This window comes from Hirundo rustica, chromosome 5, assembly GCF_015227805.2.
Source record: "Hirundo rustica isolate bHirRus1 chromosome 5, bHirRus1.pri.v3, whole genome shotgun sequence".
In the NCBI taxonomy this organism is placed as follows: Eukaryota; Metazoa; Chordata; class Aves; order Passeriformes; family Hirundinidae; genus Hirundo; species Hirundo rustica.
The window spans coordinates 58,926,792-58,945,721 of NC_053454.1; the positions used below are offsets into that span (position 1 = coordinate 58,926,792).

Sequence of the window (18,930 nt, forward strand, 5' to 3'; positions counted from 1 at the left end):
GTTGGAAGGGACCTCAAGGATGATCTGGTTCCAACCCCTCTGCCATGGGAAGGGGTGCCTTTCACTGGATCAGTTCGCTCAAAGCTGCTCAACCAGGCCTGGACACTTTCAGGGACGGGGCAGCCACAGCTTCTCCGGGCAACCTGTGCCCGTGCCTTACCACCCCCACAGGGAAGAATTTCGTCCCAATATCCAATCCACACCTACTCTCACTTTGAACCATTCCCCCATGTCCGATCGCTACCTGCCCTTTAAAGCAGTTCCGCCAATAAATGACAGGGACATGTGGTTTTTTACCCCGCCGGATTTATTTTAGGCTGAGGGCCGTACAGAAGGAGCATTTTTAGCGTTTTAACGCAGCGACTGAGCCACGCAAAGCCGGGAGAGCGCTGACGGGCAGCTCCGCGGGCGCGCCTGAGGGGCAGGGAGCCCTCGGACGACCCCCAAAAGGGCAGCACCACCCCTACGGGAAAACTGCACCTCCAAATCCCCCTTTCCTAGAAGAAGCCCTTTCCCTTCCCGCCCCCCGCCAGCCGCCGCTCCCACCCTTCCCACGGCCGCTCCCGCCCCCGAGCCGGCCGGGATCCGAGCTGGCGCCGCCCCCGCTCCCGCCCGGCCCGCCAGGAGCCCCGCCCGCTCCCCCTCCGCTCCGCTCCGCTCCGCTCCGCTCCGCTCCGCCGCGCTGCTCCGCGCTCCACGGCCGGGCCGCCGGATCCGCTGCCGCTGCCTCCCCCGCCGGGGAGCCGGGAGGCTGCGCCGCTGCCCCCGCCGCGGGAGCGGAGCCGCAGCCGCCGGAGCAGCGCCCCGGCCCCGCCGCCGCCGCCCGGCCGAGCCGGCAGGGAAGGGGCTGAGCAGGGGATCCGCGCATTGTGCGAGCCCGCATGGGCACGGCGCGGGGGCGCGGCCGCGGGGCTCCTGCCAGCCTCTCGCTCGGCCCCCGGCATCGCCCGTAGCCGGGGCGCGCCGCGCTCGGCCGTGAGGGATGCTTTTGTGCGCGGCCGCGGGCGCAGCAGCGGGTAGCGGCGGGGCCGGGGCTGCGGTGGCGGGGCAGGTCGGGCGCCGCGCTCAGCCGCAGCCCTCCCGGCGAGAGCGGCCGGGCGCGATGCTCTGTTAGGCGGCCCGAGCCTCTGCCAGCGCGGCGGGCGGGCGTAGCGGCCGATAGCGGAGCCGGGAGGGCGGGCTAGGCGGCTCCCCATGGCGAGCAGCCGGAGCATCGAGCTGGAGCACTTCGAGGAGCGGGACAAGCGGCAGCAGCGCTCCGGGCCGCGGCGCGGCGGCTCCGGGTCCGGCGGCGGCGCGGGGCCGCGGGGCAATGGGCTGGTGCCCAGCCCGGCGCACAGCGCGCACTGCAGCCTCTACCGCACCCGCACCCTGCAGGCGCTCAGCTCCGAGAAGAAGGCGCGCAAAGCCCGCTTCTACCGCAACGGGGACAGGTACTTCAAGGGCTTGGTGTACGCCATCTCCCCCGACCGCTTCCGCTCCTTCGACGCGCTGCTGGTGGAGCTCACCCGCTCCCTGTCGGACAACGTGAACCTGCCCCAGGGGGTCCGCACCATCTACACCATCGATGGCAGCAAGAAGCTCACCAGCCTGGACGAGCTGGTGGAAGGTGAGGGGGTTTCCAAGCCCGGCTGGAGGCGGCCGTGGGACCTGGTGGTGAGGTGGGCTGCGGGCGCTCCCCGGGGTGAGCTTCCCGGTCGCTCCCCGGATCGAAGCGGGGAGGTCGCCTTGCTGAAAACCGTCTGCCACAGAGCCCGTGAGGATAAATACCTGGGGTTGCCCGCTGCTGGGAGGGGAGGTAGGGCCTCGTTTTCCCCGTGTGCACCATCCACTTCTCCCGCCACCCCGAGCGCTGCCATCTGCGTGCGCTGCGCTTGATTCCAGTGGAGGTTAAGCAGCAGGTGCTCTTTTCATCCGCAAGAATGTGAAGTTCTTGGTGATCTTCCATTTTTAAGGGAGTGAAACGGTGTGATTTGGTTCTCTAAGTGTCATTGTTGACTCACAGTGGCTTCAGCCTTCAGAGAGGAAGGCTCAGTGCTGTGATAAAAGGGTATCTATATCCTACCGCTTATTAAAACTAACAGGTGTAAAGTCCTAGTTTCGAACGTTATCAGAGTCCATATTAGCAGAGGGGATTATCTACCTTGCCTGACTTTCAAAAGCACGTTATAGAATCAGATGTATTTCAGAGTTGTTCCTAAGTAGCTTTTCATAATGAGACTTAGCTGCTGAGGTTATGTAGACCTTGCAAATCTGCACAGAGCAGCGCTTGCCTGTCTCGAAATGGGGCCAGAAGTATTGTTTTGTGAATGACACACATGCCTCTTGTTTGCGGGGAGCAATAATTATCGGAATGAGGAGCAGAAACCCCCAGTCTTTTCACATGATGTCTTAAAATACTGTTTAAGCTCAGAATTGCCTGCTTCCCAAATGCACAGGTTGTGCTGTGCACAGTGAGAGGCTTGTAATGAATTTTCATTGATGGTTCTCAGGTATCTAGTACATCAGCCACAGCAGCCTGCCACCCTGTGACTCTGTGTGCCAGCTGCTGACATCAGTGAAGAACCAGGGGTTTTTTGTAGGCCTTCCAATGCCTCTTGCTTCCTAGGCTTTCAGCTGCCTATCCTTTGAACTTTGGTTTGGAAGCTTTCCTTTTCAAAGCAGTGCTGAATCACACCTGGAGAATTGGATGGGAAAGGGAACCTTAAGACCTTTATCTAATCCACCAGTAAGGGCACTGGGAGTTAGGAACCAGCTGCTTCACAACATGGAAGAGAAAGCTGCGGGGTGCAGAATTTGCCAATGTGCCAAATCAAGAAAGATGTGCACGGAAGGGCACTTTCTGATAGTACCATAGTGCTGAAGACTTATGTGACCTACCATAAGGCTGTTTGACAGTGACGACTGAGGAAATACAAAGTGATTGTAGAGTGAAATGCTGACCCTGTGGTGATAAAAGAAATGAAGAAAGTAGAAAAGTAGAAAAACAAAACAAAACAAACAAAAAAACCCACAAAAAACAAACAAACCAACCCCCCCCCCCCAAACAAACAAAAAACCCCCCACAAAACCAAAACAAATCACCAACAACAACCAAAAAAACCAAAACAAACTTTCATAATTTGGTGGTTAATTTAGAAACACCTTAAGAAAATATGATATGCTGAAGTAGTGACAGAAGGGGAAGGAGATGAAACTAACAATAACATGGGGTGTCTTTTGAAATGTTGCAGCAGAAATTATATTAAGTTTTGTGACTTAAAACAAAGACAGAATTACTTGCTGGACAGCTCTTAGAACTATAAATTAATAAATGAAAGCAAAACTTACTCTTTGTCTCTTCAAACACGCATTGAAAGTGTAACCTTTGTCTTGTCTCTTTGCTGGAAGAATAAAGCATAATAAATGTCACAGTCAAAATGCCATGCTTTCTCAATGAAATAAAAGGGAGAAAAAAAGAATCCAAGTACTTAATCATCTATCCATGACCAACACAACTTTCAGGAATATTAAGAAAAGCATCATAATTGGATTAGTATGTTCTCCAGTTAGCATGCTAAAAACTTCACCAGTGCAAGACTAACCACCACACAGAGAAAGAGAAGTATATGTATAGGAAGGAAAGGACAGCAAGTAGTGAATCTATCATTCCTTGAAATTATTTGAGTTTATTGCCAGCTGTTTTGTTCTTGAGGGGCTGGAAGAGATTTGATTTGGGTTCATTTTCTTCATCTCTCGTGGTTACAGCACAGCAAGCTGGAATTTCTGCTCTCGAGTAAATACTCCAACAGTGGTGTTGACCTAAAGCTTGAACCGCAGAAGCACCAGAAGTAGTTTTGAATGGTATTTTGCTGTATAGCTTTTGTAATATTTTCAGAAAGGAAAACAGAACTAAAGTGCTGTAGTGTGTGCCAGCCACAGGCTGAGCACCAGACGGGCCGTGGCTGTGTGATGCAATACCGAGCTCGTTGGTCTCTTGGCCCCTTCCCAGCGTTCCTGAACTGGGACATGGAGTCACAGCAGTTCAGGTTCAGTAGTGGCAGATCTCTGCAGTGAGCAGAAGGTGAGTGCTCAGCAAACCTTGCCAAGCCAGCGAGATCTGCATTAAACCTCCCTCAGCTCCAGCCTGTGTTTGTGGCTCTTGGACACTGACGTGTCCCAGTACAGGGCAAGCTCTTTAAGGCTTATTTGCTGTTTATCTGTCTGGGATATAAAAGCTGGCATCATCAAATTCTGTATCCTAACGATCTGAGTTGAATCACTGATAATTTTTTTTTTTTGGAGTTTGGCTGTATTTGGCCATCTGCTTTACTCTTTGTCATTTTAAGAGAGACATGCTGAGTGCATAGATATACTGAGGATATGAAATATTGCTATTATGGGTTGAGCTAGTTAAAAATTGGACCAGACCATGTTTATTAGTCAAAAATAGAACTTCCATTTTATGAAGCATATTGCTTTTCTTAACTGGATATGACAATCAAAAAAGCATGCTCTGCTGGACCAGCCTGAGGCAAATATAATTTATATTCTCAGCCCCTGTAGATTAGGAAACATTATGGCTCATGAGTTTGACAGCTTTCCCTGTTTTCTTAGAATGGGAGGAGGGAAGAATTTCATTGTCTGCTCCTGATCTGTTTGAGCAGGCAGATCCAGAGAGGAGTTGGGGGCTGGGACTATTATGACTTTCTTATAATTTTCTTTCTTCCAGCTTTACTCCCAGACATAACGCTACTTCTTACTTTAGAATATGATATTCCATGTGTAATTTTATACTTGTCCCCAATATTAAAAATTGAATAGCAGATTAATTTTTGTTTTCTACCAAGTGTTTGTCTTGTTGTGTTTGTTAGTGTCTATTTCCTTCGGTTTCCCTTGAAAATGCAGGCTTCTTAAAGCATGACACCATGGCAGTAGAACTGTGCAGCTCTTTAGTCCTGAGCTATGTGTTTTACGTGGATGTTTGTCATGGTCTGTCTCTTTGCTTCCATTGTCTCGTTAATGAAGGATGTGGAGACTCCTGATATTAAAGGTCTTCTGCGAAGCTGGGAGTTGTTGTTGGATCTTGGGAGATGAAAGCAAATGTAGACATCATTCCTGGAAAGAGAAGTTCTGTTGATTGTGCATCTAGTGGGAATCCTTCCATTCCCCTAGAAAAATGGCTGAAAGTCTTTGTTCAACTATGCTTAATTAATACAGTCCTTTACAAAATGTCAGTAGTTTTGTTTGCTGGTTGTGCACACAGTCAACAGGGAATTCTTTGGGCAAGAGGTGGGAAGGTTCTGCACAGTCCTTGAGCATGGCCAGGACACATGGCACAGGGCAATATCTGATTTACAGGAATGAGCTTTGCCTCATTAATACAGATTAGGAGAATGTGTTTTGAAATGAGGTGTTGAACAATCCAAGTTTTTTCTGCCTTAGACCGTTGTTGTTACTCGTATTACATTTTAATCCTGCATAAAGAACCTGTGATTTTAGTTGATGTGCACTGTTGTATTAGGTCAATAATATAGTTTCTCTTGTCAGGGCAAGCAGATGGTAATACCAAGTAGGCAGTTTGTATTTTTGCTTGTTCTAAAAGGTTTGATTACCCTCCTGTGCTAAAGCCAGAAGTTGTAATTAAAAAAAAAAAAAAAAAAGAAGAAGAAGGAAAAAAAAAAAAAAAGCAAATGTAGCAAGTTGAACAAAGAAGGGTAAAAAAGGAGGATGAAAGAGGGATTAAAAACCACCAAAAAACATATTCTTTCAAATATGTGTTCAAATTATCAAATTACTGGAGTGACACAGTTCTGAACTAACAGGGTGTGGATGTGAAACACGGATGTAATTCTTAGTTAACTTCCCATCCAAGTAAAATAAAACAGTTCCACCATCCATCTCCTAGTTTTAGGGATGGGGAAATAGTAGTTTACATGAAAGGGGTTGTAGTTTACATGAAAGGGGTTGTTTACTTCCTGTGGAGAAGGCATACGATGCCAGATGTGTTTGATACCAGGCAGCTTTGGGTGTCTTCTGAGAGCTTTTACCCTGCCTGTGCAGGCGCTTGAACTTCGAGAGGTCTCTTCCAACCTCAGCTGTTCTGTGATTCTGTGAAAGCCTGAAGGAAGCTGTAATCTGCACCTCTTCATGTCTAAATAAAATCAAAAGAGAACTAGTAGCAGTTAGTCATCTGCTAAAATCCTGGTTGTCATCCCAGGTTTTAAAAAATGCGTGTGGAACTCTGAGTGCTGTAAATGAGGAAAGCTCTTGACTCATACAGAGTTATTAAAAGTGATTTGAAAGTGAATTGTAAGAAACTGATGAGGAGGGAAGTTGCTCGGAGTAAGGAAGGAAAGGGAAATTGAAATAACCCAAACCTTCATAAAAAGGGTTGTTTTATTTTTAGATCAGTCATATATGGTGTAAATACACTGTTCGGGAAATCTGCTTGGCTTTGTGTTATGGAACACGGAAAGGGTACTCTGCTGTGTTTCCTCAAGTTAGAAAGAAGGTCAGCAGCCCTAGTAACTACCTTGCTGTACTAAATAAAAAGCTTTGGGTACCTTTGAAGCTAAAGATTTGTGCCCAAAGAAGCCGAGGAACATAAGGTGAGTAGGTGAAACCTATCTAGATACCTGTCCTGTCCTATGGGATTCACAGGGGAACACATGCTTAAAATATATGGAAACTGTTTTCCTTCTCTAGGGATGTTTTTATCTGACAGCTGTATCATTCTCTGTTATGCAGAGTGCCATTTAAAAAGTGATCCTTTATGTGACTTTCAGGAGATAGTGCCTATTAACCTTGCAAAAAACAAGCCAGAAAACCTTATTCAGATACTTTTGTTTCAGATATCCCTGCTGATGGTTTTTGAGTGTTGCATGCTTAATTCATTCCTTTTGTTGCTTACTATGTGGCATATCCACAGCTGGTTTCTGACCTAGTGCTAGAGAAAAGTAAATATCTGTAAATATTTCTTTAGTAGTTTCTATTTTTTGAAGGACAAAAGGTCTGAATATTTCTAGGTTATTTGATAAATGCTTAGCAGTAAGGTTTGGCTCACAAAACTTGTGCTGTGAAGATCCCCAAATGGTCAGGCAGCTGTGTTCCCTCAAAACTGCACATATCACACTTGAGGTGCAAAAGAGCAGGATGCGTCCTACTTTTCTTATTGGTACCTAATATTGCATGGCTGAATTTAGAATAGTTCATGTAGAGGTATAAAATAATCAGGGTTGGAAGAAACCTTTGAGATCATCCTGTCCAACCATCCACCCAGCACTGCCAGTGTAACCCCTAAACTACATCATCCAGTGCCAGATCCAAATGCCTCTTAAACACCCGCAGGATGGGGACTCCCCCACTTCCCTGAGGAACCTGTTCCAGTGCCTGATCACCCTAACAGTGAGAAGATATTTTCTCCTATCTCATCTGAGTTTCCCCTGTCTCAGCCTAAGGCCATTTCCTCTGTTCCTCTTACTGCAGGCATGGCAGAAGAGACCGACCCCACTCCTCCAACCTCCTTTCTGGGAGCTGTAGAGAGCCGCGAGGTCCCCCCTGAGCCTTCTCTTCTCCTGACTAAAGAAAGCCAGCTCCCTCAGCCATTCCATATAAGACACGTTTTCTAGACCCTCCATGAGGCTTGTTTCCCTTCTCTGGACCTGCTGCAGCACCCCAATGTCCTTTTGAAGTGGGGGCCTGGAACCGCACGCGGCGCTCAAGGCGTGGCCGCACCAGCGCCCGGTGCGGGGGAGCAGCCGCTGCCTGTCCTGCTGGCTGATCCGGCCAGGGTGCCCCCGGTGCTCCTGGCCACATGGGCACAGCCTGGCTCGGGTTCAGCTGCTGTCAGCCAGCACCCCAGGCGTCCCTTTCTGTCCCAAGCCGTTCCTCACCCAGCCTGTGCCGTGGCACGGCTCGGGGGCAGAACCCGACACTGCACCCTCTTGAGCCTCCTGCAGCTGTGTCCTGAGCCCGCTGATGGAGTCTGTCCAGGTCTCCAGCAGAGCCTTCCATCCCTTGGGCACATCTGCACTTCCGCCCAGCTCTGTCTTCTGCACAGTTCCTGAGGGTGCCCTCGATCCCCGTGTCCAGACCATCCACAAAGAGGTTAAACAGGACGGCCCAAAGCAGAGCCCTGGGAGCACCAGTGGTGACCAGCTGCCAGCTGGAGTTATCTCCATTCACCACAGCTCCCTGGGCCCAGCCATCCAGACAGATTTTCACCCTTTGGAGAGAGCCCACCCACCCAGCCTGCAAGCAGACAGTTTTTCTAGGAGGATGCTGTGGCAGATGGTGGCAGACACTGTACTGAAGTCTGGAGAGACCCTGGGTAGACACATCCACAGCCTTCCCCTCATCTAGTAGGTGTACACCCCATTCTTTATCTTGAAAGGTGAACTAGGCACATTTCCTGAGGATTGGTGTTGAAGAAACAGATGGCAAATGTAAAACTTTGTGGATGGGTTTCTTAGAAAGCAAACCAGTGTTTAGGCAGCTGATGACCTAGGGCTGTTTGTCAGTCAGACTGACCAGTGGAGTCCTGTTTTCTCTTTTTCCATTCTCTGTGTTCCTCACCTGTATTTTCCTCTTCTGAGGGAATGTGAAGTATTGTGTTAAGACTAGTGGCTGTCTGAAACTGGAATCCTTTTACATTCTTCTTGAATGGTTTACACAGCAGCTTCTTTCATGGATAGTGCATCTGGTTGTTAATTCAGTGCAGCTAAATTATTTAGAGGCAGGTAATGTTTCCTTGTCAATAGGCAATGTTCCATGTCTTCTAGCTGATTTTCTACTGTTAATAAGACTTGGAAAATCAGAAGTAGACTTGTGCCTTTTGCTGATTATATTGTGACCCAAAATATCAGCAGATGTTTCTCCTTTTAAGCAAGCATATGCCCAGTTTGAGGAGGTTTTGGAGCTAGCAGGATTCCTTCATGGAAGAGCTGGCACTTTAGGCTTACTCTGGGTAGTGTCATGAATCATGGGATGGATGGCACATACTCTCTGTTGAAATTATGCTGTGAGCTTATAAGGAGGTTTCAGACTTCTGCCAGAACTGCTCTGCAGCCTGGTTGAGCTTTCTGCTGTCGAATAGTTTGGCTGGGCTCAAGAGTCCCAGATGTCACCTATGTCAGGAATTGTTGCATTTTCTTCTGCATTTAAATAAATTTTAAAAAATGAAAAAATAAAAAATAATAATAAAACAATGCTTAGTTGATCTCCCTCTTTCATTAGCCTATAGTGTGCTTCTTTACCTGTAAATCTCAGTGTGATATTAGGGACTAAACTCATGTTCTGGTCTGAAACCTGGGGAGCTGATTGATGTTAATGCCAATGTTGTAAGCTGAAGACATGGTATTTATTTTCCATATTGTAACTGCTGTGACTCTGTGCTAGTTAAAGCTAGTATGCATTAGCTTTAAAATCTTTCCAAGATTATAAGTGGAAAGTGGGTTTTCAAACCATAAAATTGACCATATTGAAGTCAGCAGTGTAAATATTTGAATTATTGTTTACGCCTGTTTTTGGAGATGTGTCAACTTCCTAGGGCTGGTAGATGTAAAAATGCAAAAAGAAAAAAATAAAACTACAGCCTGATCAAAATGCCACTAAAGTCTCAGAAAATATTTCCTTTGTATTTGGGATTATATGCATTTAAGTTATTCACATGAAAAATCTCATTCAAGGCAGTCAGTGAAACAGTCAAATTTATGATTGTGATTTTTAACTATAAAAGGCATCTGTTGGTTTCAACAGCATTTGAAATTAATTTGATTGGTTCAATCCTTCTAGACCCCCTCAAAAAATCAAGTATTGTGTGTTATATTTTACAAATATTAGTTTTCTGGAATATTGTGGAGATTAGCAGAAGTGTGTACTTATACATGAATTAATCCCAAGCAGATTTAAAATGGGGTCATACATGAAAGCAGTGAGCAGATATGGTATATATATGGTGTATATATATTTTCAGTTTCTTTCCTACAAAAAAATCAATGTAAAAAAGATAATACTTCTACAAATGACATGATATTTCTTCCAAACTGACACATATGAGTGTATTTTCTACTTTGGAGGATGGTTAAAATAATTTAAACAATAACACACCTTTATTAGTGCCTGCTTATCAAGGGATGGTGTTTTCTCAGGCATGCTTTTTAAATACACCATTCTGTAAGAAAGTTTCCTGGAGTTAACTTTTAAGTGTGATTTAAGTTACCCCTGTCATTTTTTTTTCCTTAGTTATTTTCATCTGGTAAATAGTGAATTGTATACCCCTGTCAAACAAATAAATGTTTAACTCATTCCTAGAAAACCATTCTTTATCCAGGGAGAAGCAATTGGATTCCTAATTGTTGTTATTATTATTATTATTATTATTATTATTTTGCAAGTTTTTAAATAGAACTTAATAACTGTGGGTGAAGTCCAGGCTGTGATAAAATAATTAGAGATTTAAGTAATAATTTAAAACCTTCATCCTTTGTCTTTAAGTCATGAAACAAGCAAATCACTCAGTGAAAGTGTTTTCTCACTTACAGCCCTAACTCTAGTCTTGCCATATGTGCCTGCCTTGCAGGTGAAGGAGTAAAATCTGTTTTCCATGTGAAACTTGTGTTACTTAACTTTATTTATATGTCTGGTACATGAAAGCAGGCATGGACTGTAAAACACTTGCTAAGCAATCTGTAAGATACTGTGTTCTCAAACAATCTGTAATATACTACATTCTCAAGTAATTAGACTTTCCTGTATCTGCCAACAATAGGAAATTTTCAATTAATTTTGGCTTTTTTTTTTTTTTTTTTTAAGCTAGAATAATTTGTGCTCCAGTTTAAGGCTTGGATAAATGCAGCTGAAGCGAGTAATTTGAAATTCTTTAAGTTTTTACATTGTTTTAACTTGAAAGCACTTCCTGAGTTTTATTACTACAGCCTCTGCTTAAAGGAAAAGAAGTAACAAGAAGAAATCTGCATCACACCACTTTGAGATAATCAAGAAATTATTTTATTCAAGCATCGAGCAAGGGAAGCAGGAGGAGACAGAAAGTTTTACACTGCTATTTTAAAGAAATATAGATCCTTTTGTATTACTGTTGACTGAAATTTTTATAAAAGTACAATTTCTGCTGTCCTGTAGGGTCCTGTAGTACAGCTGTGATGGATAATAGATCACATTCCATGATAGCACAAAGAAGATGCTCTATTTATGATTATGAGTCTGTAGAAGACGAAGTCAGCATGCCTTTTGAAACTCTATGATAAATCCTTGAGCAAAGGGCCCTTTTGTCCTCTAACTTTACTTTATGACAAGCAATTTACTTCAAGTTTGAGACTCTGTTTCTGAGTAGCTTTAATTTTTGTTTATTGTTCTAAACTTTGTTCTTTTAAACTTCAGCCCTGAGATTTAACTTTGAATTACCTTGTGTGCATTTGTTGGGATTTTTTTAATGGTCTAGGAAATGCATTGGTTTTGAGTCAGAAAGGATAATTCTGAGCATGCTCAATGATGGTGAATTTTGAGGGGGTTCACAGAATTTATTTAAAACTCTTTTGCACACAGCTGGACAGACTATCCTAAGAGTTTGTGCTGGTTTTGGCTGGGATGGAGTTAATTTTCTTGGTGGTAGCAGCTTTGGGCTGTGTTTTGTATTTGTTTTTGAAACAGTGTTGATAACAGGGGGATGTTTTTGTTATTGCTGAGCAGGGCTCACTCAGAGCCAGACCTTTTTGGCTTCTCACACCATCCCACAAGTGAGTGGGCTGAAAATGAAAATGAAACTGGGGGGTGACACAGCTGGGACAGCTGACCCCAACTGGCCCAGGTGATATTCCAGACCATATGACATCATGCTCAGCTTATAAATCTGTGGGAAGAAGAAGGAAGAGGAAGAACGTTCAGAGTTACAGCGTGTGGCTTCCCAAGCCACTGTTACCACGATGGAACCTAGCTTTCCACCTGCCTGTCCCTGGGAAGTGGTGACCAAATTCCTTGTTTGGCTTTGCCTGCCCCTGTTAAACTGTCTCTATCTCAATCCATGAGTTTTACTTTACCCTTCTGATTTTGCCTCTTCTGTCCCACAGAGTAGAGTGAGCAGGTGGCTCTGTGGTGCTTATTCTGGGTTTCCACTGTGCTGGGGTTCTGTGTCATGCAGGAAGGTAGCCGGAGAGGGGAGGATAACAAAATGATCAGCAGGTATAATTAGTAATCCTGTTGGTATGAATTAGAACCACCAGCTTCTTGGGGTGCCTCTCATTTGGCGGCACTGAGTTTGGAGACAGACTTACTGGCAATCGCTCAGAAGACAAGCATAGTCCTTTGGATCTAGTGTTAGAGGATGTACAGGGGGAAACCTTTGCTTTCTATTGTAGCTGAGCTGCTGCCACAAAACTTGAATGTCTCGTGCTGTTTTGCCCTAACAGGATAGATGATGAAAACAGTTGTTGGAAGAGAACTGTGCACATCTTTAAAATCATAGGATCTCTTAGTCTGAAAGAGGCTTTCTGAAGCCATCACATCCAGTATCTTGCTCAGGTTTGATAAAATTAGATTGCTTGGAGGTTTCTTTCAATTTATTGTGTAGTTCTGGGGCAACATAAGCTTCTAGACACCACAGTCCTTACAAAGCTGTGTGGCATTTTTGTTTCTTTTCTTGGTGCTAGTGTGCAGCATGCAGCTCTTTGTCAAGGAGCTTGTGTGCTGAAAACACCTCCTTTCTCTTAACTAATTTTTTGAGGGAAAGAGGGGGAGTCTAGTTTTTTCTGTATCAGTTTGTTTTGTGCACCGCTTGATCTATGAAAATGAGGAGGAATGATGGGGATGAGTGAAGAGGAAGAGTACAGGCAAGGAGGTGGCATCCACAGAACCTCACCCCATTTTCCTAGTTCCTGAGTGGAATACAGTCCCAGGGACGTTTGGGGAGACGGAACTGGCTGCCAGAATTTCCCAAACAAAGTCATTGTTAACTTGGCTTAATTATAATCTGTGTTCTTTCAAATACAGCAAGTAGACTTTCAAGAAGGTCTAAATACAAGATAAATTACAAAGCAGTGTAATTTGTATTGGAAAAGAAACAAGAAAGTCTTTCAGCTCACAGTAATTCTTCAGGGCTTTGGAAGCAGTTTAGGATCCTGCTTTAAGAATAAGCTCTGCAACTTCTAAGATAAATCCACTCTCCAAACTAGAGTTCAGAAAGTAAAAGTGTTGTTTAAAAGTTTTCTAGTATAAAGGTGAGCATACATTTTGTCATTCTTACAGCTCTGTCCCCTAGATGTAGATTTACTCTTTACTCATATTGCTGTGCATGTTAGGAGTGAGTTTGGTTTCTTCCAGCAGTGACTTATACTGTGTAGCTTTAATTTTAGAACAGGTTAAGCTTTTTAAGATATAGGTAGCTCTTCTGCCTGCAGCAATGGTGTATTCTGACAGTTTTGAATGTTTTACCATTCATCCTTCTGGCAGTACTCTGCCCTTTCAAGAATGCCTTGGGATCTCATTTTGTGACAACCCAGCGATGTGGGTTGCACAAATAACTCCCAGTTGAAGATGTCCTTTGTTGTGGTTTACATCTTGAATTTGCTGTCAGGTGTCACAAAGAGAGAGTAGTGGTAAGCAGCAAGCAGTTTTTCTTAAAAAAAAAAAAAAAAATCCAAAAACTATGTTTGAAGTAGGAGAGAAAAATGAGGCAGTTTAGATGTTCTGTTGTACTCCCATACTCTCAAAAACTCATTTGTGGCCTCAACAGGTGTTCATTAGTCTAAAAAATATTGAAGTGAATGCATTTCAAATGTGTGTCCTTGGTAGTGTTGTGCCTTTCAGGGCAAGGGTCGTAAGGCACTTAAATTTGCTGTTGTAAAATAATTAAAAATAGACATGGGTGTACATGTCTTGAAGTATATGTTTGAGGGATATATAGGGGAGGACCTGTATATTTGTTGTAGGAGAATCTCTCAATGTCATGTGTTGTCAGCTCAGGTAGCTTAAGCACTTGCCAAATGACACAAAATCCAAAAGAAGTGAAATATCTTGAACCTCCTCATTAACCCCTACTATTTTTAATTTTGTTTCTAAACCAGAGGTCTTTTGAAACCTGTTGAAAGCACTCTGTGAGAGTGTCGTTCAGGTGGGAAGCCCTGATAATTTACAGTCCTCCTCATTGAACTACAGGAAAATCGCTCCCAAAATATTTGCCTTTTTTTTTTTTGTTTTGCTTCATTTAGTTTTTAAATTGACAGAGCAGCTGCAATCCCCCCTTGAACTGTGAACGTGTCCTCTCCTTTCCAGGTGAAAGCTACGTGTGTGCATCCAACGAACCCTACCGCAAGGTTGATTACACCAAGAACGTCAACCCAAACTGGTGCGTGAACATAAGGACTGGCTCCAGTCGCTCCTTGACCTCTTTGACGTCCACCAGGAGCGAAGTGAAGGAGAGCAAAGATTTCATTAAGCCCAAACTGGTGACTGTTATTAGGAGTGGGGTAAAGCCACGGAAAGCTGTGAGAATTCTGCTGAACAAGAAGACTGCTCACTCCTTCGAACAGGTCTTGAATGACATCACCGAAGCCATTAAGTTAGACTCGGGTGTAGTCAAGAGACTTTGTACACTGGACGGGAAGCAGGTAGGAGAATAAACTGCTGTGGCCATCTTTTAATCTAAGATGCTCAGTTTTCATAAGTTCATTTCTCATTACTGTGTGTGCTTTAATCTGCTTTTGAATAATGACAGTTAAAAAATCAACTTTGTTAAAACATTAATACACACAACAAATTTAAAATTGTGTGTGTATATATATATATATAGGATCTTTACATTCAAGTAAAACTTTTTTTTTTTTTTTTTTTTTTTTTTTTATGCCAGCCTTTTTGCATTGCCCAAAAAAGTTGGGCAGTTTATTTGAAACATTTGAACTTAATGTATTTATGCATTTTCAGAACCAGGATCCTGTTTCCAGGCTACCCCATAGTGGCTGAGTAGTATAAGAAAAATATTGACGTCTCCTTCCATTGCACTTCCACAGATTGCTATTTCCAGAGTTAGTAACTGACATGAGCTGAGGTCAAGAATTTTGTCTGAAATTAATAATTCTGGGAGTGTGGTCACATCTTTGCAACTTGCTGGTTTTTGCTTTTAGTTTTACCTCTGCGAAAACACAGCCGGGGTTAATGATGTGGTAGTTGTGGGTTCTTGCACAGAAATACAAAGGATTGGACCACAGGATGTTCTGCTACACCAGTTTAAAGTGTCAAGAATACACTTGATGCTGATCAGTCACATTAATGGCAGAAGTCTTCATAGAACAGGACTTTGATACCTGATACTTCTGTTTGACTCTGCTGTGGAACTCTGACAGCATGTGACTTTATTTGTAGAGCAACACAGGCTGCAGAGTAGATCACATTGGTATCAGGTACCCAGACTCTTGGGCTGTTGACTAAACATTAATATCCTTGCTCATTCAACTGGTCATTCTATAGACCTGCATGCCTATACATCTGCATGGAGTAATTGTAAAAGTATCAGTGGTGTTCAGAGGTGTGGACATTTTTATTTTCAAGATTTTTATAATGTTTAATGCCTAAACCCCACTTTTTTTTTGTGGTGCAAGCTTCTAGCAAATGTATAACTGAACAAGTGCACTTGGATTGCCTCAATATGAGCTCTGTCTCTGGTTACACTTGGATACACTTCTTGTAAGGAAATATGTGAAAAGAACAACTTCCGTGTTTTGATGAAAATATAACACGGCAAATGTATCACTGAAACTCTTGATTTTCAATGTTTGGTGGCAGCATGATGATGTGCTCTTTAGTTCTTCTAAAAGGTTTGATTTTAAATGAGATTTGTTAATGCTACTTCTTAACAGAGAAGCCTTCCTAGGCACATCTGAAAAGTGTTTGTCATGTTTAATTTAATTCATAATAAAATAGCCTTGAGGATATTTATTATGCAATAATTAGTGAAGTGTTACTGTCACTGTCTCAGATGATTTTAGTCTTCTCAAGCAAGTAGGGGAAACTTCTCAGCAGGGGAAAATGCAAAATCAAGGATTGTCAGCTCAATTCACCTCTTCTTGCACTGTTAAAACAGCAGAAACCCACTGATTGGCACTGGTATGAAAGATGCAGCAGTGCATCAGGGATAAATAAAAGTAATTAAATTTAAGCATCACATACATGGCTTGCGTGTCGCCGTCACCCATGGTGGATGATGACTGTCTTCATCCCATGGTGAGGATGACCAATCGTTGGCAATGCTCCAAAATACAGTTTTTATTTGCTGCAGTACCTCCTCCTCCCCTTCTGTGGAAAAAGCAGTCATCAAACTTGGACTGCAGCTGTGGGAGTGCTCTCAGGCAGGATTGAGAAGTCCCTGATTCTGACTGTGAATGGTCTGCAGAGAGCTGCTGCATGCAGCTGCCTCTCTGTGTAAACTGTTCCAGCAGTAGCAGTGAGTAAGCCTGGAGACCTCTCTTCCATTGGGGAGACAGGCCTTGTGCTTTTCCACAGACTTTGGGAAGGAGCCTTTGTTGCACAACCATAGTGTAACTGTGTTTTAAGAGCATGCGAGATGCCCCGAAGAGAAGACCTATCACTTCAAACACCCGGACAAAAATAAAAGCCTTCTATTACTTACCTAGGAAGAACCGAGGGATCTTGTTTTGTGTTGTTTTTCGTTTATTTCTCTTTCCCCAAAGCGAAGGGCTGACCCCAGTTTGAGGCAGTAGGGGTTGTTTTGTTTTTTAAATTTGTTTGTTCACTGCCGGTGTATGTAGAGGTTGATGCCGAAGGGCTTTTTGGGGTTTGGCACATAAAAAGTTGCTTTGCTGCCAACTACCAATTGGTGGAAATTTCTGAGCCTATTTTCTCTAATGTAGTAATTGCTTATTCTTCTAAATCTGCTAGGGAGGCAGATCTTTTATGTTCGTTGTAGTGTTGGCACAGCTTGAAAGACAACCATTTAAAAAAAGGCGTTTTGTAAATGGCTATGTTCCTATAAAAATGTGGCTCTTAGGTTTCTCATGGTTCTATTTTTTTTTTTTTTTGCCTTGCTCCTTCATATTTTTATCTCTGTGGAAATACATACTTTTTTTTTTTTTTTTTTTTTTTTTTTTTTTTTTTTTTTTTTTTTTTCCTGAGTGAATAGGTTGTATTTTCTGTTTAATATGAAAATGGGGCTGAAATTCAGACAATTAAAACATGCATGTAATAAAGTCTGTATCCTCTGATTAGGGAATGCGTTATTCTGTTAACCTGTGGTGTGATTTTTTTTTTTTTTTTTTTATTCCAGTGGAACAATTTAATGTGTAGGAAGAAATGGTGATAAAACCACTGATCTTCCTGACCAGTAAAACAGAAAGGATGTCCTCAAAAGAGTTTTTATTTACCCTCCTGACTTCATTAATCTTGACTGTCACAACATCTTAATGATAATAGCAATAGAGAGACTAACACCTGAGTTGGATATTTTCCTTGATTATTCTGTGTGAAAACAGACAAATATCTGGTTTTTAATTGTAAGATTTTATAATGTTTGCAAGGTTTCCTTCTATCTTCAGTTTCAATATGGATGCTGTAACTGAGCATGTTAGTGCTTTGTAGCCTGAAGTACAGATTTATTTTTGAACAATGCTGATGCTGGGCTTAATTCTAACTTTTAAGCTATCGAGCAACCAACTTTTCTTTTACCTCCCAAGATTGTTGAGATGATTTTTAAGTGAGGAAAATGTTTCTGTAAAAGTAACTAGACTTTAACTTTGCAGTGCAGGCTTCTGCTGTTCCAGTCTTTGTGCTTCTGACATTGAGGTTTGCCTAATGTATTTGCTTGACCGTAGTGTTTTCCTTACTTGGCTGCATTTTCCTGGAATCTGTCACTGTCCCACTGTGAAGCAAGGACAGTCAGACTGAAACTTCTCCAGTTGGGAAGTTAACCCTTCATTGTCTCTGAGGAGAATGGAGGGTTTCTTTCTTGCTAAACAAGCTTCAAGCTTCACTCTGTAAAGTGTAGGGTAGCGATTGTGTGGTAAGTTGGGGGCAGAGATCTCCTGTGAGAAGCTCACAAAAAAACGTACAGAACTCTGAAGCTTGTGTTATTTGACACACAAAAGAAAATTAGGTCTTCACGCTTTTTAAGCTTGCAGTGTGTTGCAGTTTCATGGATTAATGTCCATAACAGGATCGAAAGGTGGATGAGACACCTTTTCTACACTGCATTGCCAAAACAGTGAGAATGCACCAAAAATTAGCCTTATTTTGGTGGTCCTTGTTGGGGGGCCACAGGTATATTGGGGACTGTCTCTGAACCCAAAAGTTCTCCCATTTTCTGTTAATGAAACTTTTTTATAAAATGCTCAATAAAAGTAGATTGGCAGCTGAAGAAAACAGTTACTACATGTGGATGTTTTTATCACTCATCGTGCTCCTCATTGTGCTCTCCTCTCAGGTTTTGGGGTTTTTTTTTTTGATTCTCTAGTGGCAGATTTGAAAACTCTTACTAGAGAAGACAGCTTTTGAAAACTGAATTTTGTGTTTGCTTTGCTGTTAACATACCCATCACAGAGGACAGAAACCAAAATAAGGGATGAGCTGGAGGGATTTTGTTTATTAGTGTAACAGATTTTCCCCATATTCCTGATAGGCTTTTGTCATTCAGATCTCAAAAATTTTCACTAATACAGTGGTTTTGCTACAATCTTAATCTCAGTAGAGATCTTAGTGTTTAGTACTGAGAGAAGATTTCAAACATATGAATTTAATTTTTGTCAGTTTTTCCATTTTGTTGGCAAAGTCCTACTTGTATGAGATGATTTTTTAAAAAGTAACTTTGTTGCCATTAAGTACTTTTTGCCAAATATTTCCCTTTAGTTTGATTCTCTCATACTAAAGGAGGATGTTCCTTGAGGAACCAGGCTCCAGATGTGTACTTTTTGTGTGTGTGTGTCATTTAATTGT

The 18,930-nt window shown here is 43.0% G+C and overlaps 1 protein-coding gene across 4 annotated transcripts in view; it reads left to right on the forward strand.

The window, feature by feature from the left end:
* Window positions 1-1,065: 1,065 nt before the first annotated feature.
* The window catches only part of DCLK2 (doublecortin like kinase 2), a 79,962-nt gene continuing 62,097 nt past the window's right edge, over window positions 1,066-18,930 (forward strand). For 2 of the 4 annotated variants that reach the window (XR_005700812.2, XM_040064342.2), the window contains exons 1-2: window positions 1,067-1,609; window positions 14,266-14,600. Coding sequence is in view for 2 of the 4 variants with exons in the window: in XM_040064342.2 (XP_039920276.1) it covers window positions 1,195-1,609; window positions 14,266-14,600 (750 nt within the window). In the remaining 2 variants the exon portion in view is untranslated. Of the gene's footprint in view, window positions 1,610-14,265; window positions 14,601-18,930 lie in introns of all 4 variants that reach the window. The other 2 variants (XM_040064343.2, XR_005700811.2) reach the window with 2 other exon arrangements.